This window comes from Lepidochelys kempii, chromosome 25 (genome assembly GCF_965140285.1).
Source record: "Lepidochelys kempii isolate rLepKem1 chromosome 25, rLepKem1.hap1, whole genome shotgun sequence".
Taxonomy (NCBI): domain Eukaryota; kingdom Metazoa; phylum Chordata; order Testudines; family Cheloniidae; genus Lepidochelys; species Lepidochelys kempii.
This window is the reverse complement of record NC_136404.1, coordinates 13851324-13875650: the sequence shown is the minus strand read 5'-3', so window position 1 is coordinate 13875650 and position 24327 is coordinate 13851324. Positions and strand designations below refer to the sequence as shown.

The window sequence follows — 24327 nt, the reverse complement described above, 5'->3', positions numbered from 1 at the left end:
CTCCCACCATCATCTCCTTAAATGGCTGGGTTTACTCACAGAGGATAATATTCACCCAAGTGAAGACAGCGCATGTGACAACCTCTGCTTGGCTTAAGCCCCACAAGAGGGAAGAGCTGGGCATCTGTCGTATCAACTGGTACAATCTCTTTCTTTGTCTCCAGGAGGCCTTCTAAAGATCAGCTGTTTTGGAATGTCCCTCACCACATCTGTAATTCAGGATGTGGCCTTTGGAGGACAGACTGTGCAAAGTGGCTGCCAATACACGCCACTACCCCAGTGCAGAAAAGCAAGACTCGGCGTCTACTAACTACCCATCTCTCTATCTCTACCCATCTGTCCATGGGCATTTAGATGCCGACTGCTGGGATTGCAACTTTCCCAGGTTTGTAAATCTGTCCACAAACGTGTAGTTTCCTCTCTGGATCAGTCAGATTGCTTCTAAAGGGTCTTTCTTTCCATTGTCCACTCATCTTCTCTCACCTAAGATGAGAAACAGCAGCACTGAAGAATAGAGTTGTTCTTGTGGATCGGTCCATTGACCTCCAGAATCTTATCACCAACAATAGCTAATACTTGATGCTTCAGGGGACAGTGCAAACCTCTCCAGCTGTGCGCTGTGTTTGTACAACACCTCATACAATGGAGCCCCCGTCCATGACTGGGACTCCCACGCTCTACTGTGATACAAATAAAATAAATAACAATAATGACAGGGAGACTGTGTGATAATTATTTCCTGCTTGCTCCAGGCTATCAGTGCCTAATGCCCTGAAACTTGAGATTTGATTGCCCTTATCTCAACATGCATATGTGAAAATATTATCAATGATTATTAAAATGATACAGCCGCCATATTTGACTCCATCCCTTCCTTTGTCAGGGACTTCCACAGGGACACAGAAAGCAAAGGAGTATTTCCTGCTTGTTATAAATTTACAGCCATTCACTACAGCTGTTCTCATACTATGACACAGAGTAAAAAGGGAGAGAGAAGTCCAAGTCAAAAAAGTCAGATCAGAACTTTTCTTAAATTTGAGAGGTGTTAGAAACCAGGATTTGGCTTCAGACTAGTATAGTTAGTGGGAATTTACCAAGTTTGGCTCTAGATTTAGAGCTGAACTGTCACCCGGGTCAGGGGATTTCAGATGTAATGTTTTTGTCTAGACTTGTCTCCTATAAAAAGGAGGGACTCATCAGTTACAGGAAAAGCTAGCAGAATTATGAATCAATTACCAATTAATTGTGAAATTTCTCAACAAATACTAGAACCATTACTAATGACTCTGCAATAACTAACTACAGTTATTAATTAACTGTAGAATTTGCTAAGCAATTGTTAGAATTTCTAAGCAATTACTAAACAATTCTAGAAATAGCTGCTTAATTACTAATCAGTTGCTATAACAATTTCTAAACTCCTCCAGAAAAAGCCAATCATTTAGTACCCAATGGCAAAATTTTGTACCACTGTCCCTCAGCTTTTTAATTTTTTAAAATAAACTGACAATTTCACAGAGTTTTCTCTCTCTGCTTTTCAGAAGTACAAAAATTCACTGAGCAAGACACCTCCAGAATTTCATCTCTTCCTCTTAAAAACCTGAGCCAATGGCGCCCTCTCGTGTATACAGATTAATTTGATGCTTAGGCATCTATGCAATAGCCGCCTTTTGGTGTGAGACCAGATTCTTCTGTTGTGTTAACTGTTGGCTTCAGTGGAGTTATCTCAGGGGTGAATTAGACCCAGCATGTGCAGATAGGAAACATATTCTCAAACCACCACATACATACACAATCTGTTCTCTGCGTCTCATGTTGATGGGTGAATGTATGTGTGGTATTGTGGCATTTGCCTCTTTTTATTTATATAACAGTAGCACCTACAAGCCCCATTCATGATCAGGACCCCACTACGCTATGCTCTGTACAGACATAGGACATAAAAACAGTCCCTGCCCCACAGAGCTTACAATCTAAGTAACGTGCCTGGCACAGAGCTATTTTTACCATCGTGGTTTTTTTCCCCCGCAACACTGTGGTTAAAACTAGCCAGCACTTTCTAAAATAAAGGTAGGATTCTGCGCGCACACATGAATACTTAACTTTGCCTCATATGGGTACTCTTGTGTGCAAAGTGAAGCAGTTCATTAGTGTTTGCAGGATTGGGGCTTTTAGGCTGTGCTGAGGCTTTAGCCTATTGGCTATCAGGGCACTTGGAGAAACAGAGCAAAAGAACCATTTTTTCTCTGTTACTTAAACCACCCTTAACTCTCAAAAGTGCCAATATCTGAAGTTAAAATAAATGAGCAGAGCTGATCGAAAACTTTCCACTGAAAAGTTATTTTGACAGTGGGGTTTTTTGTTGGAAATTTACACTTGGAACACCATCCAAAAAATAATTCCCCCCCCCCAAGTTTTTGCAAACCAGACCCCTCACCCCAATTTTGGTTTTCAGAGGAAAATTTTCAGTTTTCAATCACTGAAAAAAACCCAGATTTTAATTTTTGTCAACATTTTTCACAAGGAGAAAAAAATTTACCAGCTAGCTCCACCGATTTGAAAACAGTGCCAACCTCCCACAGATAAGCACATCACCGAACCTCCAGCACACGCGGTAATAAGACTCACTGGAGAGGATAAGAACTGAATGAAGATGGATTTCCCTTCTCTGCCCTACACAGGGTCAGTTCAGGACCCTGCGGAGGCACTCTGGCTGGGTGGAATTGGAGAAAAGCTTGCTCTGCAAGTTCCCAAGCTGTCCCTGTTTTGTGCATTGATAGTCGCGGGGCCTCATGGCCTCTATCCAGAGGTGCTGGAACTAGGGGTGCTGCCGCACCCCCTGGTTTGAAGTGGTTTCCATCAGATACTGGGTTTACAGTTTGGTTCAATGGCTCTCAGCACCCCCACTCTGTAAATTGTTTCAGCACCACTACCTCTATCTGGCACCTTTCACAGGCAATACACTCACTTCTAAAAGTTTTTTAAAAAATTATTTTTGTAAAGATAAGGTGGATCTATGCATAGGATTTTTTCTTTATGCATCACCAGCACACTGGGGCCCTAATCTCAATGAGCAATAGCATAAATCATAATAGCCATTGGTGCTATAATTCTGTAACAACTGGTTGTTGCATCCCATTACCATGCCTTAGACTCATATATAGTCTCTGGGCCCTCATCAGTCAGAGACTTCCTTTCACAATGCCATCCTGATCTATATATATCTTGGGCCAGATTCTATGTTGCACCTCTTAGTGGATGCAGATCAGAAGGCCCAACACAGAGGGAGCAAAAGTAGATTCATGCCTCCCAAATTTTGGTCTGATGTGGGGTAGAGGAGATAACCCTGTGGAGCTGTCTGGCAACCCAGAATAGTTGAAACATAGAGTGCTCCTTCCTGCCACTACCAGGCCCGTGGGTCTGCCCTACGTTACATCTCTTTGTCAGAGGCTGTGAATTGAGGCAACATAAGGCCTTATGCTACATAGGAACCCACCTGCATGGGGAGGAATTTGTGGCTGGTGGATCTGGCAGTGTTCTAGCCCCTTTAAGGTGCTGGAGCAGTGTTAAGGCCCAGAATTGGGGCTCTTGTCTATGCATGGATAGATTAGATTAATTCATAAAACAAACTTTATATCTGAGGACCAATCATCCAAAGGGCCAAATCCTGAGGTTTGTTCTCAAAGCCAAAACCTGCCCTCACATGTGTTTGCAGGAGATTTCAATTCTTCCCTAGATATTAAGGGGAACGGTGTTCCAAAAACTTTTCTTTAAAAAAAAATTGAAATTTTGTTCGTTTCATATATATATATATATATATATATATATATATATATATATATTCAAAATAAATACACTGCACTTGTTTCCCAGCACTAGCTGGTCCCAGCTGCCAGCCACAGCTGAAATTGGCAAGGGATGGTTTTATCCCTGACCACCACCTAGCATTTCCATGGAAACAGAAATGGTAAAAATGGGGGAATTTGCTTTAACTATTTCTCTGCTCCCTAACATGCCCGGCACAAGGGAGAGATGAACCCCAGTGCTGCCAGAAGTACTAGGAGCATGAGCACGCAGCACTGGAATTTGAACGCCATAGTAAAAAAATACTCTCTGGCAGCACAGGTGCTGGAGTGGCGGCATCAGCATACCACAGCTGCATCAGGTCTGCCCTAGTACAGATGTTGGGTCAAATCCATCTTCAGTAAAGTGTCATCCCCTGCAAACAAATCTGTCCCTTGAAGGAGGAGGATGTACTGGCTACAGCAGCTAGCAAACTTTGCTCAGCTGAGGGCTACCTTCATAACCCGCTGTGTGCCTTGGTACCTCTCCTAATTGACCAAAATTGGGGTAGACTGAGAATACACAGAGGTGCAGCTGATAAAGACTGCAGGTCCCAACATGCAATGCTCTTATTGATTTCAGATCAGAAGCATGCTGGGATATGTAGTCTCCATGGAAATACCTCTGTACTAATGAAGAGAACAGACATTAGCTAAATTATGGAACTCTGTGGGCAGTAGTGAGCCCAAGGACACAAACTGGTAGTAGCTCCATGAGTAAGCTCTCCTATCAGTCAGAACATTGTCCTTCCACAGTGTCATTTATAAAATACGAATTATGCAGAATGTGTAAACTGCAGTTGAAATATTACTCCATCCAGTTACCAAATATGCCTTCAGTTCCTGTTCCTCACCAACATGCAGCTTTGCTGTGGGGTTGTCAGCTGCTGCACGCCACCCCAGAGGTGGCTGCATTTCAGTAGCAGATGAAGTCACTCTTGTGCTTGCTAGCATACATTTACAGAGAAAAACTCACTCACAGATGTGAGAGGGGTGCTGGTGCTGAGAGGCCACATCGAGACGAGCATCACATTCGCCAACAGAAAATCGAACTCCGCACCAGACGCCAGAGCCCCGGCAGTTCAGTCAAAGGAGCCGCTCCCACCGCTGTGCGTTAGCACCAGGCTGTTCTAGATGCTGAGGCCTAGCAGTAGTGGGAGACGCTGTCATGGGGGGCTTCTTTTGTACCTGAGACCAACAAGCAGACAGGCCTCTGTGCAGACCCCACAGATCCCAGTAGGCACACGTAGAGGGACACCCCTGTCCCTGTGCAGCCCCCTACGCCTCATGTCCCCGTGCAGCCCCTATGCCTCTGTGCAGCTCCCTACACCCCACATCTCTGTGCAGCCCCTATGCAGCCCTCTACACCCCATGCCCCTGTGCAGCCCCCTACGCCCCTGTGCAGCCCCCTACACCCCATACCCCTGTGCAGCCCCCTACACCCCTGTATAGCTCCCTACACCCCATATCCCTGTTCAGCCCCCTACACCTCATTCCCCTGTGCAGCCCCCTACACCCCTGTGCAGCCCCCTACACCCCATACCCCTGTGCAGCCCCCTACACCCCTGTATAGCTCCCTACACCCCATATCCCTGTTCAGCCCCCTACACCTCATTCCCCTGTGCAGCCCCCTACACCCCTGTATAGCTCCCTACACCCCATACCCCTGTGCAGCCCCCTACACCCCCCTACACCCCATACCCCTGTGCAGCCCCCTACACCCCATACCCTTGCACAGTCATCCCCCCCCCACTACTTCCTATACCCCTGTGCAGTGAGGGGACACAGACCCTAGCTAGGGAGCGGTTCCCCAAGCCCTCCTGCTCTTCCCCCTCTCCTCAGAAGACCAATTAGCTCCTCCTCCCAAAATGCTTTAGCCCCCCCCACTTCCTCAGGAACCCTCCCCCCGTGGGGCGTGGCTATGCCCTCCAGTAGTTCCCTCCGCCCCACCTCCACCCTCTCCCCTGAGGCGACTCAAGGCCCCACCCCTCCAGGCAAAGAGGCCCCGCCCCCTCCCTGTGGGCTCCCAGAGGCCCCCGCCCTCCTCAGGAGTCGCAGAGGCTCCGCCCCGTCCCAGTCCGCGTTTCCGCCAGTCCCACCGCGAGCACCTTTCGTGCCCGCTCGGCCGCCGTAGCCGCGCCGTGCGTCGCCCCCCGCCGGGCGGGGCGGCGTGGTGTCGGGGGGGGGGGAAGATGGCGGAGGCTTCCCCGCAGCCGGGACGGTATTTCTGCCACTGCTGCGCGGCCGAGATCGCTCCGCGTCTGCCGGTGAGGAGGGCGCCGCGGCCTGAGCTGGGGGGGGAGCCGGGCAGTTGGTGAGGAGGGGGGCCCGGGCCGGGCGAGGGATGAGCGGGGGGGGCCGGGCCGGTTTGGGGGGTGAGGCATGGGGCGGTCGGGTCGGGTGTGGGGGGGTTGAGGCATGGGGAGGGTGAGGCATAGGGCGGGGGGGGCGGCCGGGGCGGGGAGGGGTTGAGGCATAGGGCGGGGGGGGGCGGCCGGGGCGGGGAGGGGTTGAGGCATAGGGCGGGGGGGGGCGGCCGGGGCGGGGGCGGGCGGCCGGGGCGGGGAGGGGTTGAGGCATGGGGCGGGGGGGGGCGGCCGGCCGGGGCGGGGAGGGGTTGAGGCATGGGGCGGGGGGGGGCGGCCGGCCGGGGCGGGGAGGGGTTGAGGCATGGGGCGGGGGGGGGGCGGCCGGCCGGGGCGGGGAGGGGTTGAGGCATGGGGCGGGGGGGGGCGGCCGGCCGGGGCGGGGAGGGGTTGAGGCATGGGGCGGGGGGGGGGCGGCCGGCCGGGGCGGGGAGGGGTTGAGGCATGGGGCGGGGGGGGGCGGCCGGCCGGGGCGGGGAGGGGTTGAGGCATGGGGCGGGGGGGGGCGGCCGGCCGGGGCGGGGAGGGGTTGAGGCATGGGGCGGGGGGGGGCGGCCGGCCGGGGCGGGGAGGGGTTGAGGCATGGGGCGGGGGGGGGCGGCCGGCCGGGGCGGGGGGGGGTTGAGGCATGGGGCGGGGGGGGGGTGGCCGGCCGGGTCGGGGGGGGGGGGGGTTGAGGCATGGGAGAGCAGTGGGCTGGGGACGGTGAGTGATAAGACTGGGGCCATGGCGAGTAGTGGGGGGCAGAGAAGGGGGCTAAAAGAAGAGGGGAGCTGGGATTGGAGGGGTCGGGGAAGGGATCCCCCTAGGCTGGAGGGGAAGGGGGGGTTGTACTGGGCGGGGTTTGGGGAAGCCCATTTGGGAGGGTGATGGGCTCTGTGCTGGGGGGGGGAGGGGTTCTAGCTTGCTGGGCATCCCCTTGCTGTTCCTAAGTTGGAAGATAGCAAAGTGTATTGGAGACTCTTGGGTTGGGAACAGGAGGGTGAAGAGGATTTTCTCCCTCTCCCCCTACCATGTTCTGGGGTGGTGGGGAAGGGTGGGACCCTGCTGACAAACTGCAAGGTGGTGGCGGTTCCCACGCACCCTTCCCCCAGGCTTTCGAACTGGGACAACTTGACTAGGAGGGTGACTTTAAATGTTTCAAGGTAACTTATACAGCAGAATGTTTGATCAAAAGATGCCCACACCCCAAGGCTGCCTACAACAGATACCCAGAGAAGGTGTCTCCTGGCACCCATCCATGCCTCTGGGTTCTTCTTGCCTCACTGCCTTCATTTAGGTAGAGGGAGAGGTTCTAAGTGACATTCTTCCAAATTAAAGCTGCATGCTTTCTACTCTATGTGCACCAGAAACCCCCCCCCCCCCCAAAAAAAAAAAAAAAACCAAACAAACTAGGGGGTGTGATAGAGTTCTTCCAGTTATCAGGAAGATTCCCTATTAACAGTCAGTGAAAACAAGCTGAGTGTAACCGTTAGAGAAAGTAATGCTTTGGAATCTAGAAATGGGCAACTGTGAGGCAAAAACAGTAATTTCACTGACCAGTGCAGGAGTGTTTCTTACACTCACTGTAGTGCTTTAACTATGTGCTTCGAGCTCCAACTAAAATGCCCATGCATCTTTACTTGTTAGGAGAGAAACACCCTCCCCCCATAATGGTAAGAAAGAAGTGCTGATTATTGGCATGAAAGTGACTTTGATAAAGCAACATGTTTGACCATGACTTGTAGGAAATCTGGCCAAGATGTGTTCTATTAATGAGTTGCCAAATGTCATCAGCACATCAAGTTTGTTTTTGAAGTTAATGAGCCTTTCCCTTGATGCTGAGCCTTTATTTGTTCTGAAACTCTTAACGTTGTGCCAGGAAATTATTTGCAATAGAATTTCTATCTTTAGTGAAATTCATTTGCTGATCTGGTGTACAGTGAAAACTCAAGTTGTGCCATGAACTTGGTAGTGAGTTCCCGATAGAATACTTGACATTTTAGTAGAGTGCTTAGCAGCTGACTATCTCAGGGCCCTATAGACATGGTGCTAAATATTAATCCTGTATTACTGGGGAAATTGAGCCCTCAAACAGATTAAGAAACTTACCCACAGTCATAAAAACATCAGTGCCAAGGTTGGAATTAGAACCCACTTCCCTACTCTAGCCACTAGAACATGAGGCTTCTCAGAGTTGTATTGCTTCTAGGGAAGTCTTTTTAAATTGTGTGCACAAATAATCCAGTTTAATTCATCTTTAAAAATCAACCCAGAGCTTCACTACATATTGTAAATGTGTGCTGCTGTCAGTCGGTCTCTTTACTAGAGTAATTCACAGGCCAGTGACTGGTTGGTTGGTTGTGCTGGACTCCTTTGTCAAATCATCCTTCTGAGAGTTCAAATCTATATAGCATTTTATACAGTGATAAAGTGAGCTTTTACTCCACCCTTTGACTGGAGTTTTGGAAGGAGCAAAAGGAAGTTAGGTGTTCAGTTCTTATTGGATGCCTAACTCCCTTGGGTCTCTTTGAAACTCCCAGCTGTAAAGTCTGAGTTGCAGAATCCTACCAAAAATCTATCTTCTGTTAGGCTATATCTACACTACCGCATTTGTCAGTACAGTATAACTTATGTCGTTCAGGAGTGTGGAAAAAACCCACCCTTCTGAGTGACAGAAGTTTCACCAACAGAAGCACTGGTGTGAAGAGTGCTATGTCGGCCGAAGAGCTTCTCCTGCCTTTCTTTGGGGGTGGTTTAATTACACTGACAGGAGAGCTCTGTCCCATCTTCACACAGCAACTACACGAGAGATCTTACAGCGGTGCACCTGCATTGGGACAGTCCGCTGCTCTAAGCTCTCTAGTGTATACATAGCCTTGGTGAAGTATACAAGGCTTTGAGATACACAAGTCTCTCTTTCTGCCACAGACCTGATGAAGAGCTCTGTGTAGCTTGAAAACTTGTACCCTCCACCAATGGAACCTGGTCCCATAAAAGATATTCCCTCGCCCACCTTGTCCCTCTCATATCCTGGGACCAACATGGCTACTCCACCACGGCAAGCTATCTCTTCGTGTCAGACTTTACACCTAGTACCAGCAGATTGTGCAGAGAACTGTCTGTTTATCTTAAAATGAAGTAGGGGAAAGTTTACAATTTTTGTTTTGAGGGGGTCTAGATTAGTTCAATGATTGTCTAGTAATTGTAACAGGCTGCTGAGAAGGTTGTCAAATGAAAACATCTCCTTTAAATCAGTTGCTGTTCATCTGCTACTGTAGCACTGCTGTGATGCTTGGTGTGAAAAGATTCTGCCTTTTCCTGATGTTTTTTAACCCCCCTAAATAATTACAAAAATACTCGTTTTGTTGCTATTTATTTTTGTTTGGTAAATACTCTCCCCCATCTCAGTCTGTATCTGGTTTAGCTTTAACATAAATACCAGCATTATGGATGTTCCTCACGACATAATCGTTGTAAACAGTTGCTGTTAAAACCTTCCGGTGCACCCTGATGCTTGATTCTCCAAGTGTGGTGTGTCTGAATATACCCGGTTAACGCTTTATATGGAGGAGGTTTTTTTAGGTGTGACTATCAAACACCACGTTTTATTTTCTAGTCTGATTATGTTGTAACGGACATTTTTAACCACAGCTTCAGACTCACTAACTGGATGTCATTTTCTTTCCTGGTTGACCGCAAGGAGTCCCCTGATATTTTGACAAACTACTGTTGAACTGGGAGGTTAACATTTTTGTTAAAGCAAGTTTAGCCCACAGCCTTTAATCTGAGCATCCAGCTCTCCAGATAACTCCTCAATTCACTAGCTGTTTGGATGAAAACTTTTCTGGCTGTTTTAAAATCAGGAAAGAATGTGTATAGCAAGGTTTTCTAGATACGCCACCTTGGACTTATGTCAAGTACTGGTTCATAAACTAACCAAGGACAAGGCAGGTTGTTGCTTGAATGGAAGACTCTGAGGAAATCCAGTGTGGTGATGCAGCTGGTGGCGCTCATTTTTCTGAGTCAGCCACTGGAAGCACCCTTTCTGAAATACATAAAACGGAGGCCTTTAATCTTTAGTCCCATTAGAGATTCCATAGTGCTTTTCAAAACATGCTGAAGACAGATTTCTTGGCCAGATTCCAGCTTAATTAGTCTACCTACCTACAGTTCTTCCTGCAATGTTATGTTGCTGCGTTCTTTTAAACACCTGCTGTTTCACTTCTGGGATACCTGCACTTGAGCAGTGGGTGAAGTGAACCTTTGTATAGCTGATCCGTTCTTCAGTGGGATGAAAGAACTGGATTTATATTTTAAGTTTATATACATTTTAAGAGCTAAAAGGCTGATAAGCTCCTGCTAAATACTCTTGAGCTTTGAGAGGGTGGATAGGGAATTTGTTGGTGGTTCCTCCCCTCTCCCCTCCCCGCCCCCGCAAAAAAAAAACAACCCTTCCTGCCAGATATATTGGTCACTAGCCTTGCGTAATATGCAAAGTTGGGTTTCCTATAACTATTGGAGCAATCCTTTTGGTGGTGAATGCAACAGTTGTCTGTCTCCTAACATAGCTCAGTGCTGAAAATCCAGGTTCGGTTGATGCTCAAGAAGCTGGTTGTTTCAGAGGTCCAAATTAGGAAGGCCACTCTTATTGACTGCAAACTAAGTTGCTAGAGTGGAACTGGCACTGCATGTGTTACAAAAGGAAAGAGTCTAACAGTTTGAAAAGCAGTAAACTTTGGCAATTGTGCTGTTCCAGCTGCAAAAGAATTTGCTGATTGCTGTATTCAGAACTGCCTGTTGTCAAAATTATATCCCTCTAACAGGAAAGCTGAGAGGAGCAAATCACTTGCTTCTCTTGATCAGGCTCATGGTGCTGAGTGTGGAAAGCAATAGATTGGTTTTGTAAATTCTTATCCGAATGGGGCATTGATGGAAATTGAGTAAATTGGCTGACGTTTATTTCAAAGTCAGAGACTGATCCAGCTTTTTGTACATTCCTGCCTCTGTGTGCTGTTGACCAACTCCCTGGGAGGCATTTGGGTGAGGTAGGAACACGTTTGAAATACAAATTGTGGGTATTTTATAGAAACATGATTGCAAATCTAAAGAGAGTTCAGTGTGGGAGAGGAGGCAGCTGTGTTTAAGTGGTATTCACTGACAGTCCCTACAGATGGGTGGTGTCTTGCTGATTCCTTATTCTCTTGAATAGAGACAACATTAAATGGATTTTGGGTTTTGCTGTGCATAGCTAGGGTCTTACAATGTGTTTTGTTTTGTTTTTTTTCCCATGGCTCGGGGAGGGATCACAAACTTCTTAGCAGGGTGAACACAGGCCACTTGCATCCTGTTCTTTTGGGAATCGGGTAGCTCGGCTCCTAGGTGGAATATCTTTGGGCTTGACTACACTGTCCCACAGTTTGGACTAAAGGGGTGTGAATAGCAGTGCGCACCAAAGTGCTATGCTGTAACTCCCCCTGTGTGGGCACTTTGGGTATAAACATAAAGATCGTGAGTTCACACTAACTTAGTCCTCTTGGACTTGGCACCTTTAAGTTCATGCCTGCAGTGTCCACATGGGAATTATAGCACAGCACTCACTGCTATTCATACCACCTTAGTTAAGGCTGCGGGTTAATGTAGACATGCCTTATGTTCTAGTGGGTGTGACAATCCCGAAAGTAAAAGTGGTGGGGAAGCAGCATCTGCATTTTTAAAAAGATAAACTCAGGTAAGCCAGCTATCAATATCAGTGGAATTAGCAAATTCCACTTTGGTCATTTATATTTTGCCTGCCCTAAGTGTCGTGTTTGGTTCAAATTGGGCATGGTACACTTCACTTCCTCTCTTCAGCTGCACTGTATTGTATAGCATTGTTGTGTGCAGTTATTTGTGGGGGCTCATTATACTGACAAATGATTCCTTCATATAATTTTAAGCCCTTTGAGTTTCTTCTGTCTCAAAGGGGCTGTCAAATTATCAACAGTCATTAAACATAAATGCTTTGCTAAAGCTGGGAATAAACAAGAAAAGCAGGTGTGCAGAGAAGGAATCCGTTACTCTGAGAAGGAATCCTGATTCTGAACATGCAGTCTGTTTGAGCTTTATAAACGATCCCATCTTAAATTGGGCGCAATAGAAGTAGACCGAAAGAGCTTTCTCTAATGAGCGTGCAGTGTGGGAGGTTATTTTAGTGTTTGTGTTGCAGAATGACCTCCTTATGTCTCCTTGAAGCCTCCACTGGTATAGCTACACTGCGATTAAAAACCCATGGCGGGCCCATGCCAGCTGGCTGGGTCTGTGAGGCTTCTAAATTGCGGTGTAGACATCTGGGTTCTGGCTGAAGCCTGGGCTCTAGGACCCTGTGAGGTGGGAGGGTCCCAGAGCTCAGGGCTGCAGCCAGAGACCCAATGTCTACACCGCAATTAAACAGCTTCTCAGCCCCAGCCCCGCATGCCTGAGTCAGCTGGGTTGTCTAATTGCAGTGTAGACATACTCTGTGTGGTGAAAAATCCCAGATCTTGTTAGGTCCTTGTTAGGTTGCTTTCCTCTTCGTTCTTCTTGACATTATAATTGGCAGTAACTGTAACTCCACATTGTTTCTCTTTCATTCTGACCGTTTGTCCTCTAGAAGCCATTTGAAAATCAACACGTATGCATGCTGCCTTGCCAGGAAATCCAGTGGTTTTGCTTTCACTTCGCCTGTGACTACATCAAGATCCATCTAATGCTCTGTCTGTGCTGGGGGTTAACCAGTGTTATCTGAACCACCTTTAAACCATGCTCCAAACAGACTCAGGCTTAAGTTTGTCTGGCCAGTGTGATGAAGGCCTAAGTTCCCTCTAAGCTGTGCAGCCACATGGCTGTGCGGCAGGCTATCAAGGGCCACGCAGGTGGGGAGAGGAACCTCTCCCCCAGGCTGCTGTGGTAAGAGAGGGCTGGTGGGGGGAGTCCTCTCTCCCCCGCTCCTCCCGCGACAGCCTGCACCTCAAACCTCTCATCCCCAGCCCCACCCCAGAGCCACCCTCCTATTTGAAGCCCTCACCCCCTGCACCCCAACCCTCTGCCCCAGTCCTGAACCCCCTCCCACACCCTGAACCCCTCATCCTCTGCCCCAACCCAGAGCCCACACCCGCAGCTGAAGCCATCACCCCTCTGCCCCAGCCCTGAGCCCCTCTCGCACTCCAAACGCCTCAGCCCCATTGTCGCCACACAGCACCTCCATATTGGTGGACATAACAAAATTCATTCCATACATGGATCTAAAAAATTAGAGGGAACATTGGTGAAGGCATACACTAATGGTTTTAAAACTGTTATAAAGACTACTTGTCTTCCTGTGGTCTATAATCTAATCTCTGCATAATAGAATGCTTTTAAAACATGATTTGATAACAGTTGTGCCCTGTTCACACTGACTAAGGAGACTTATGCCTGAAATGGTTTTATGCAGCATTTAAAACTGGTTTATGTAATACAGTGTGGAGACAGAAGAAGGGTGTAGCCATGTGTCTGTATCCCATGAGTCTGTTAAGTAGAGATTCTTTTTACAAAAGGGTGAGAAACAAGCATGGAATTCTGGGATTTGTAGTCTTCAGTCATAAAAGGCACAGAATAAGTCCAGCCAGGATTCCTGAAATCTCAGTTGCCATCAGTAACTAAAGAATGCTCTGGAAAGTGTGAGGTAGAAAGGCTGCCTATTACATTTGTAGGTAATCCTGCTGTTCCTGGGGAAGGATAGTAAGAGTGAGGCTGTAAAGTTTGGAATTTTCTCTGGAGTTGTTAACTTCACGTATTGTTACATGTTGGTCCTCATGGTGAAAGTTGGTGTGGCCTGCATGAACTGAGACCAATTTCTAGTTATTCCCCTTAAATGTGAATAATTTGAGCCCAGTGTTGCATAGGGCTGCAGTGCTATGTGTCCTACCGTATCTAATCCATAAAGGTGGCTTCCTCCTTCTCCAGGACTTAGAGCTCCTGCTTGTTGCCAGAGTGACTCGAAACAGTGAATTCTTTGGTACTTAAAGCATGGTGGACTTTGGAAGTGGTGCACTGCCTGACTTCACCTCTTAGTTTATAGAGTATTATTCTGAGTGCACAGAGTCAGGGTTTCTGTGCCTTATTCCTGTTGGCTAGCTGGAAAATTCATCCTGGAGAATGGAACGCAGGGTTTTTCTCCATTTCTCCATATGGAAGATACTATCTGTAACTATTTTCTAGCACCTGCGTTTCTCATGTAGTTTTTCTCTTCTATAGGATTATATTTGCCCAAGGTGTGAATCTGGTTTTATTGAAGAACTTCCTGAGGAGCCCAGGTAATGTGCTGTTCCTGAAGGATACTGTGAGCATTAACTTGGGATCTTCTCTGTTCTGTTTCCTTTTCCTGGGGTGGGAGATATTACAAACTAAGGGGACCAGTTGGACAACCTCTAATGATATTTGGCTTTTCTCAATGAAAACCTTGGGGGCCCAGCTACTTGGTTTTTCCAAGTACATACTTAACTCTCACAGTCTGTGTCCACAAATAAGTCAACATGTTTCCCAACCATGATGGTTAGAAGCCTGATATCCTGGCTAGTGACCCGTGGACCATTCAGAGAACTTTCTGCAGTCTTGACTGGACTTTCTCTGCCCTGTGCTGATGGGCTGCTTGCTCCAAACCCCTCTCTTCCCCACAGTCTTTTCATCTTAGCTTCACTCCATACTTCTTTTCTCCCATGCCTTGACCCTTCATCCCCCTGCCCTTTTCTTTCCTTTCCTTTTAACTGATCCCCTGCTAACTAACCCCCCCCCCCCCAAAAAAAAAAACAAACGAAAAACCCACCATGCAACTTAAATCCCATTTGCTGCCATCACATTGTTTACTCTGCTTGTATGTTCAACCCCTTCCCCCACCCTGCGTCTGTCTTGTCTAGTTAGTTTGTAAGCTCTTCAGGGCAGGACCGTCTACTGTTCTGTGTTGCAGGGTGCCTTGCACAATTGTGCCCTGGTCTTGGTTGGTCCTTAAGCACTGCCAAAATATACATATTAATTTAAATGAAATAGTAAGCATGACAGTATCTGATTTCTAACAGGTTTCAGAGTAACAGCCGTGTTAGTCTGTATTCGCAAAAAGAAAAGGAATACTTGTGGCACCTTAGAGACTAACCAATTTATTTGAGCATGAGCTTTCGTGAGCTACAGCTCACTTCAGCTCACGAAAGCTCATGCTCAAATAAATTGGTTAGTCTCTAAGGTGCCACAAGTACTCCTTTTCTGATTTCTAACAGTTTTTCTGCTATGTAGACAGTAGCACCTAGCTGTGGGTTAATCGGGGGTAGCTCCCCTCCGCCCCCCAAAATCTGAGAGAGCATATGATGTCTCAAAGGGCACTGTGAAGAAACATCCACTATTATCCATACACACAGCAGGAAGCAGTGATACACACAGTTATACAGAATGTGATCAGGATGTGGTTTTTGCCTTGCAAAAAATGCTTTAATGTGTGGACACGCTGACCTGTTTTGGCTGTAATGGTGTGTTTGCCAGTGCAGGTCACACGTAATGTGATTCTTGGTCTTGACTTGCAGAGAGAGTGGCCTTGAGATTTAAACAGTGCAAGGTGACAAGATGTTAAAGAAGTCCACTTACTTACACGTTTAAGAACAAACAAGTCTCTGCATACATCAACTGTATCAAGTATTCATTAGTTATTCCTTTGGATTGCAGTAGGTTTTCTAAACCCATGAAGAGGCATAGCTCCATCCTGAAAGGCAGCATTGTCTGGTAGATGGAGCTAGAAATCATGCCTAGCTAATCCTAGCTTTGAGAGTGACTTGCTGTGACATTGGCAGAGTCACTCAGGTGTTCTGAACCTCCGTTTACTCTGCTGTAAAACCAAGATAACATTTAGCACGCACATGAGCCATGAGGAGTAACGCTCATACGGCTTTTTGAAAGCATAGCGCTATGTATTCTCTTGTAATCATTTGCTAACTCTCATTCTCTGACTGGTCATGTGATTTTGCAGTGCAAAAAAGAGGACTGGTTCTGATGAGTGGGTTTCCAACAGCAGCATTAAGCATGTTTGCATCGTTGTCGTGTTGGCATCCTAAACCTTACCCTCATGGTGCTCCGGAGAACGTAGCTGAGTTGCCTAGGGGTGGAATGGGTAGAGAATGCTTGGCTGATGTAACAGGTGGGTCTTCCCTAGCAAAGTTACTGTTCTGCAGCTTCATGAGATGCGCACGAAGTGATCAGCAAGAAGGGGGGGGGGAGGTCTGAATGTTCAGGGAGGTAAGGGACAGCAAGAAGAAAAATTACACGAGTGATTGTGGTGGAAAACAGCAGCTGATGAGAAAATGTGTTGCCTGTGAAATGGTTTTGCACAACTCGTAAAGTGGTATGACGTCTGCCCCTACCAAGATCCCATCCCTTGGTTTCCACCTACTCTGCGCCGTCGCGAGTCCGCATTCCTGAGGCTAACCAATGCTGTTCGCTCTTCTCAGGAATGCTGAGAATGGTTCCAGCTCTTCCGCATCGACCAGCGATCAGAGCAGGCATCCATTCGAGGTGAGTAATAGCCACTCCCCATCCCCTACTAGATTCTTGTTGGTTTTGTTTTTTTTTTTCCTTGCCATTGAATCTGAATATTTCTGCAGGGATATCATTTTATATTGTCCCCCTGGATTCTGCCAAAGTTTGAAGGTAAATATCATCCAAGCGCTGCTTCTAGAACTCTCTAAATAGCCTGGCATTCTTCTCCGAGTATAGCTGAGTTTCCCCCATATCCCGTTTTTGTTAGGAGGAGCCATGCTGTGGTATATTGAACTGTTTATCTGGGCATGCCAGGGTCACCGTTTAGAGAGTCAGCAGTTAGCCTCCGTTGCCACACAATGGTATCAGAAAAATAATGGTTATTTCCTAAGTCTAATTTCAGCTGATGCTGTCTGCTCATTGCAGAGCCTCTGCTCAGCACAGAGCCCTCAGCTCTGATGCTGGAGCTGTCTGCAGAGTCTGGCTTTGTCTCGTCAGAGGCCTTTGTTAGTAGAAGTAAAAGGTCTCTCCTTGTGACCAACCTGCCTTGAATTCTCTTCGCTACAGAACGTGGATCAGCACTTATTCACCTTGCCACAGGGCTATGGCCAGTTTGCCTTTGGGATTTTTGATGACAGCTTTGAGTTTCCTGCCTTTGGGTCCAGTGGCCAATCTGAAGACAACAGGGACTCCGAGAACCGGCGGGAGAGAGAACACCAGTCTCGGCACAGATATGGTGCAAGGCAGCCCCGAGCCCGTCTCACTGCACGGCGTGCCGCTGGCAGGCACGAGGGAGTCCCAACGCTAGAAGGGTGAGAAGTGCTTTCTAATGCTCTGCTCAGTGCCCAGGGCTTGCTTTTCTTTTTAAGGTGGTTTAGCTGAGAACCATAACATTTGTTTGTGTTATCCATTCTCGAGGACTAGTCCCTTATTAAACACTTCCTACATGGAGTTATTCTCCTTCACAGGTGCCTTACTTCCTATGCAAACAGCTGCTTTTGGGAGATTACATTTCAGCTGGAATAGAACCCTTATCCAGCCTGTATCTTGAGTGAAACTGACTTGCTGGCCGTGGTTTACCTGTACTCTACAATAGATCATACCGCAAAGAAGGGAATATGCCTGGGAGCTTTTAACTAAAATATGCCCTAGACTGAGTAAGCATCTGTCTGCCCTGATTCTTTTCCTTGAGCATGGTCACTTGTGGGCAAAGCAGCATGAAAACCAGCTGATGTGTCCGATCACTGGTGAATTTCTCCACTCCTTACAGTCAGCAGCTGGAAATGATGCTACCTCCCAGGCCTATGCTAGAGTGGATTGACTTTTCTCTAAGTGCATCCCAGAGACACTGTCCACTTCCCACTTTTGTGTAGAAAAATGGTCCTCTCTGAATAAAATCCTTTGACTTCTTCCTGTGGCAAGAAATAAGTAGTCACTAGGATGCAGTTGCACTTTAAACCGGATACTGCATCTTACCTTTCGTTCCCCCTGATGGTACCACAGTATTTCCGACCCACTCTGGACTTCAGGGCTGTTTGTGGGATTTAGTGGATCCTAGTTCTTCTTTGATCTTGATTTTGCTGTCTTTCAGAATCATACAGCAGCTGGTCAACGGCATTATTGCACCTACGACAATACCAAACCTAGGACTAGGCCCTTGGTGAGTTGGAGTTATGGGCTACTCTACCTAAAGGTCTGGTTGTGTGCAGCCCCAGTGGAGACTAAAACCCTGTTGTCTTTATTCTTAAAGGGGAGTCTTGCATTCGAATCCAATGGACTATGCCTGGGGTGCCAATGGCTTGGATGCAATTATTACACAGGTAAACCTGGCACCTGTTCTATGCCTCTGCCACTGGGGGATGCTCATGTGCAGTGGTTGGTACTGGGGTGGAACCCTTTCTCTAAGAATCTACCCTTCTCCCTTCCATAGAGGGATAGCACTGACATCTGTCTTGGTTAGTAGGGACTCACAGTCCAGTACGTCTCCAAAACCTAGCGTTGAGTCAATGTGTGTAAAAGTAGCTACAAGAGGTGCTCAGGTTTGCACTCCATTGCCAGGGAAAATGTCTTTTGTTTTCATGATTCATGTGTCTTGAAATGCACAAGGAGGAGGGCTCTGTTTACTTCCCCCTGCAGTGGCTTATCCTTTCAGTAATGGTTTCTTAAAGGAAGCAATGTATTTGAAAACACAAGCTCTGCGCCTAGAGGGAACAGTATGAACAGAAACATGTTTCAGTCAGGGCTTGGCTGCGGTTCCAAAAGACAAGCATGTTGTCCTGTCTGCCGCAAGCTGACAACCTGTTTTATGGCTGTTGGTGGTTTAGGGAGGTAGAAGAGGGGGACCACGCTTGATTCTGCTCCTGGTATTCCTCATGGTGTCCGATAACAAAGGCATCCATTAAATTAAGAGGAAATAATTCCTTTAGCATATGTTTGGCAAGTGGAATTCACTGCTGGAGAGTTCTAAGACCAATTGTCATGACTGGGGCATGGGCGGTCAGACCTAGTGGTTGGAGCAGGAATCTGGAACTAGGAAGCAGCCCAAAGTAGGGAGATCCCAGCTGCAGGCACAACTCCCTGTTCCTGTGCTGGGTTTGTATAGAAGTTGTGAACCAATCAGGACCTCCAGCGTTCTGCCAATCAGATTCCAGGACTGGAGTCCTCTGCCAGGGGCTTCTATTCTGGCAACTGCTAGCAGATCCCTGGGTGGCAGGTTGGAACTTACTAGCTCCTAAGAGCCCTGTGGACCAGGGTTCAAGACTTGTGGTTTCCGCCATCAATACATACGTTAAATTTTGTGCTGAGGGGTGTCAGCTGGTCCATTCAGAGGTCAGGGGGAATCTTTCTCCTCGATGCAGCTCTGCAAAGTTGCCCAGGTCTGTGGTGGGGAATTAATATTTGAAGCATCAGGAGTTAGCAAGCAGTAAAGGCGGGATACAGGTGACAGGACACGGTTAGATGGCTCAATACCTTGGCCTAACAAATCCTATGTCCCATCCAGCCAGTGTCGTTGTCCTGTACCATATGGCGTTTTGTCTTTCAGTTATTAAATCAATTTGAAAACACTGGGCCGCCTCCAGCAGACAAAGAGAAGATCCAAGCGCTCCCCACCGTTCAGATAACAGAGGAACACGTAGGTACGTCCCCTGCCTCCTTCACCGAGGAGTCCAATGAAGAGCTTTGCAGAGCTTTCATGTGGTTTTTCCCTTGGAATTTTCATGTTGGCGAGTAATCTATCATAGGGCAAAAGAATTCCGGAGGCAGAACTAGGCACAGCTCTCTCCTACTCCTGCCTGAACAGAAGTACTGTAACGCTGATAAGTTTGCAGTAGGCCGTTAACTGCCCCATCTTTAAAAGCTAATGTAGCTAGAGACGTATAAAGATTGGAGCCAGCACAGAAATTGGCCGACTGTCTCAGTCTCCCAAGTCTGCAGCCTGTCTTGGAAATGAGAGGTCTTTACTATCTCCTGGGCATTGTCGCCTTTTAGGGGAATCTCACACCCAGTGGCACTGCAGCGTAGGACTGGTGGTGTAGAACAGCTGGCAGCATGGTTCCCACTACCTAGAGATCTGCTCAGGCCTCATTTTAAAGCCCAGACCGAACCTGTTGAGTTGTTTTCATACCTGACCCAAACCTGATGCTTTAGTTGGGTGCGTCCCATCGGCTTCGTTTCAGGTAGCAAGGCTCTCGCTCACACTGCTGCCCCCACCCTCGCTGTGCCGGACTACGCTCTCTGGTCTCCACCCCCACACTCCACTCACCCCCCGGGAGGTTCTAGCCATGCCACTGCTGGGTGCAAACGGTACGTGACACGTCGCACTCTGCTGGGGCTCCTTCCTACAGGACTGGGGAGCCCAGTCCAAGGCATGCCCCTGCAGGGAGCGCGGCTGTCTGGCAGCGGTTTCAGACAGCCCCCGCGCCTTTGGCCACAGGGTTTCCTGGCAGGCAGGCAGGACGGGGACAGAATCCAGCCCACCTGCCTGGCTAAGCCACCATCATCCCACGTCTGCTGTACTGTGGTGTGTGTCTCCCACCCCTACCTGCACAGCAGTGCACGTGGGCTCCTGGTGCATTCCAAGGCTCCTCTCTGCATCCTGGTGCTGCCTGGCTTCCTGTTTGGGAGAAGTGCGCGGAGCTGCGCAGCTGTCCGCCGACTCCTTCAGCCACTGCTGCCACCTCCACTGAGCTCTGGGGACAGGGAACCGGATCCTTCCCTTGCTCCCTCAGAGTCCAAACCAGAGTCTGAGAGCGTCAAGTTCTTTTCAAGTCTGATCTGACACCTGGAGTCAGGTTCTGGTCAGGTTGCCAGCCTCTGCCGCTGTGTCTTCTAGATGGGCTATAAGCAGCATTAGATGACACCGTGGTAAAAATGCACCTGGTGGGGCTGCAGCAGTGTGAAATTCTCCTGAAACTATCAGTGCTGATGCAGCCACTGCATGTAAAAATCTCTTGGGAGCAGCGAATAGTGTGTGCTGGCCGTCATAGCCGTGCATAATAAAATGCCGGACAGACTGGCTTACAGGAAGAGAGATTTGAATCTGTTAGGGTTCATATAGAATTAGGCTTGGCAGACTTTGATTTTTATTTTTTATACGATCAGTGTTTATCTTTAAGCAATTTTTTTTCAGTTTTTTTATTTCCGTTTTCACAATGGTGGGAAATGATGGGAGGGATCGGTCAGTACTTCTTTAATGATGGTATTTGTTGAGACTCAAAGTTAGTTTTATAATTGTTAAAATACAAATTGTCGACCTCGCCTGTCAAAATATACAAGGTGAAGTTCCATAACTCAAATTCTAATAGGTTCTCAAACTGCCTTTTTCTTTCTTTACCAGTGTGTCAATTTTGATGATTGTTTGATGATTGACGGAAATATTTTTTTGTGGGTTTGTGTGTATGGTGACATTGACATTTAAAAATAAAAATCGAATCCTTCCAAGCCTACATATGAAACACTGGCAGCAGCATGTTGAGGAAGGGAGTAAGAGAGAAAATATAGGTAAGGAAGGAGAGGAATTTGGGAATAAGGTGGAGAGATACAGGCAGCTATCCCAAGTGACAGAAGCTCTGGAGGCAGTAGCTTTCTCCCCAGTGCTGGGGAGACTGTGAAAGGCCAGTTGCCAGATGACCTAAGGCAGGAATAAAGAGTCAGTCAGATGAGCTGGAGCACGTCCCTGGTGAGTTTTCAAAGCTGGACAGCTCTGAACCAATTTCTGAACTGGCTGGGGAAGCCAGCGCTCATTCCGCTCCCAAGCGGTGAATGAATAATACCCAGTCAGCCCTCTTTATTCCTCGCTTTGTGGTTTTGTGCCTTGTAGGGTCTGGGCTCGAGTGTCCTGTATGTAAAGAGGATTACACACTTGGTGAAAATGTCCGGCAATTACCCTGCAATCATCTATTCCACAATGGCTGTATAGTCCCCTGGCTGGAACAGGTTAGTTACACCAGCGCCCGGATCCCTTTGATGCAAGGGGAATATTATATACTCTGGCCACGTTCCATTATACTGTTCCCATTGGTAAATATTTCTATATCCTGCTGATGCCAGAGCATGAGCAGCCTTTTGCCTCTGAAGAAGGAGGTAGGCAGTAGCATGACTGGCTGTTACTTGCACTGTTCCCGTGTCCTATGTCTAATCCTTTCTCTCCTGGCTTTTTTTTTTTTTAATCTCCAAAGCACGACACATGCCCCGTGTGCCGGAAAAGTTTAAGTGGACAAAACACTGCCACGAATCCCCCAGGACTCACAGGGATGAATTTCTCCTCGTCATCTTCCTCCTCCTCCTCCAGCTCACCAAGTAATGAAAACTCATCAAACAATTCATGAATCCTAGTCCAGCCCCAATCCTGTGTGCCCTGTCCATAGTCCTTCCTCCCTAGCCAACGTAAGCAACTAAGGGCCTTCCGGAGCGGAGCAAGGGGGGAAACCAAAACCCAGAAATTCCCTCACGAGGCCCCTGGTTCTTCAGAGACGAGACACCTCCGGCTCTCCAGTGGGGGGAAGATCTCTGAATTCATCGCGTCGCCATGCGGACTCTTAAAACTGCTGTGAAAGACCGTTAAGCTTCACAGATTGGAAACCCAAGGTGCTGAGCTATTGTCTGCAACTCCAGCTGGGGGAAGGTGGTTTGTATGGTTTTGAGATTCTGCTCTTTATATTCTCTCCCCACGCCCCGCTCCTCCATCCCTTATGCTTTGAAGTTTTAAACCTTTAAAATGACAGTGTAACAAAATCCAGTTTGCGCCGAGGATCTCCAGGTGGGGAGGGCGAGTGAGGGTCAGGGAGTTGCCACAGAAAATATGAACTCACGGAATAGACCAAGCTATCCTGCCTTCCCCTGCCACAGTCCCTTTTTGTTTTCTTTATAACTTCACCCTTCTCATATTCAACACAGAAAGGGTTTTTATAATTTTAAATTATTACTGCTGTTAAATAAATGGACGTTTCAGCTCAACAAGAAGTTATGCATGATTTGTGGATAAATACAGGGTAAGCTCGTCTGAGTGCTGTACGATACCTTCCCAGTGGCTGGCCAGTCTGTGCTGAGATCATTGTGCCCTCCTTCCCTCCCAGTGTGCTGGTACACAGTGACTTCTTTAGCACTAGGTTCCTACTGACCAGCACCCGTGTACATTGCCAGCCTGCAAATCATCAAGCGCTGTCGGCTGTGGGATAGAAACTTGCAGCATCTTTGTTCAATTTCTGTATTTCTACCCCCCCTGCCACCCCCCGCAGTCCTGCCCTTCTCTCACCCTGGATGCAGAATGTTGGCTGCAGGACTGAAATTGTACCCAGAGCGAGGACCAGCCGAACGCCATCATGATCAGATAAAATACAGAGCAAGTGACGCTTGGAAAAAAATGTATTTCAAAGCTACTTCAAAATACAGCTGCTTTAAAAATCTCCAGGAGCTTGTGAATCAGTTTCCTTGCAAGAGTTGGTTTGATGGGGGGAGGGTAGTGGGGGGGGGAACTTTTGTCCTACTGTTCAGGGGCTGGGGGGCAGGTTTTGATTTGGTATGAGCTTTTTTAATAAACTGATTCTCTCTGGAGAGAGGAAGTCAGAGCAGGTATGCTCAAAGTTATGTTTTCATGGGTTGTGGGCAGGACCTATTCATTTACTATTCTGATCACTTTAAAACTTCAGCTTCAGCGGCGGATGGTATGATCCTGAAGGCATCTATAGTAGGAACCTGTGTAGTTGGGGGTTTTCCAGGCCTGCCTGCTGGAAAGAGGGACCTGCCCCATGTAAAGGGGAGGCTGTGACACAAGCTGTAGCTGGAGGATTAAGTGAAGCAACTGATCCCATGGAAGACCCCAAAGAAGCACCATGGGTGTGTGGATCCAACTGAGCTCTGAGGCTGCACAGTCAGCAGGGAGCTAGGTGGGAAGTCAAGCTGTCGGACCATAGAAGATGCTGTATGATGTGTCTTCAGGGTGAGAGGCAGAAGCTTACTTCTGGCGTCAAGTGGAGGATTCTCAAAAAAAAAAAAAAAATCTTCTCTTGAAAGCTGGCCACACTGACATAGTCTGGCCGTAGAAAGAATTCTGAAGTCTTAGCCGAGATCCATGGTGGTGAGATATGTAATGTGTGTTGAAGGCCTTCATAGAAGTGTACGTAGGC

At 47.8% G+C, this 24327-nt stretch overlaps 1 protein-coding gene across 1 annotated transcript; it reads left to right on the top strand.

Moving 5' to 3' along the window:
* The first annotated feature begins 5948 nt into the window (after positions 1-5948).
* Positions 5949-23609, top strand: RNF126 (ring finger protein 126). The gene is made up of 9 exons (XM_073323861.2): positions 5949-6109; positions 14444-14502; positions 16675-16738; positions 17270-17514; positions 18294-18362; positions 18453-18522; positions 19746-19839; positions 22023-22138; positions 22381-23609. Exons 1-9 carry the CDS (start codon positions 6035-6037, stop codon positions 22528-22530), a joined length of 942 nt encoding a protein of 313 aa, XP_073179962.1. The 5' UTR covers positions 5949-6034; the 3' UTR covers positions 22531-23609.
* The last annotated feature ends 718 nt before the right edge of the window (positions 23610-24327 follow it).

Coding starts and splice junctions, on each gene's coding strand:
- RNF126 (XM_073323861.2), top strand. CDS start 6,035: ATGGCGGAGGCTTCCCCGCAGCCGGGACGGTATTTCTGCCACTGCTGC. Junction 16,739..17,269: donor AGAGCAGGCATCCATTCGAG/GTGAGTAATAGC, acceptor TCTTCGCTACAG/AACGTGGATCAGCACTTATT. Junction 18,363..18,452: donor AACCTAGGACTAGGCCCTTG/GTGAGTTGGAGT, acceptor TTATTCTTAAAG/GGGAGTCTTGCATTCGAATC.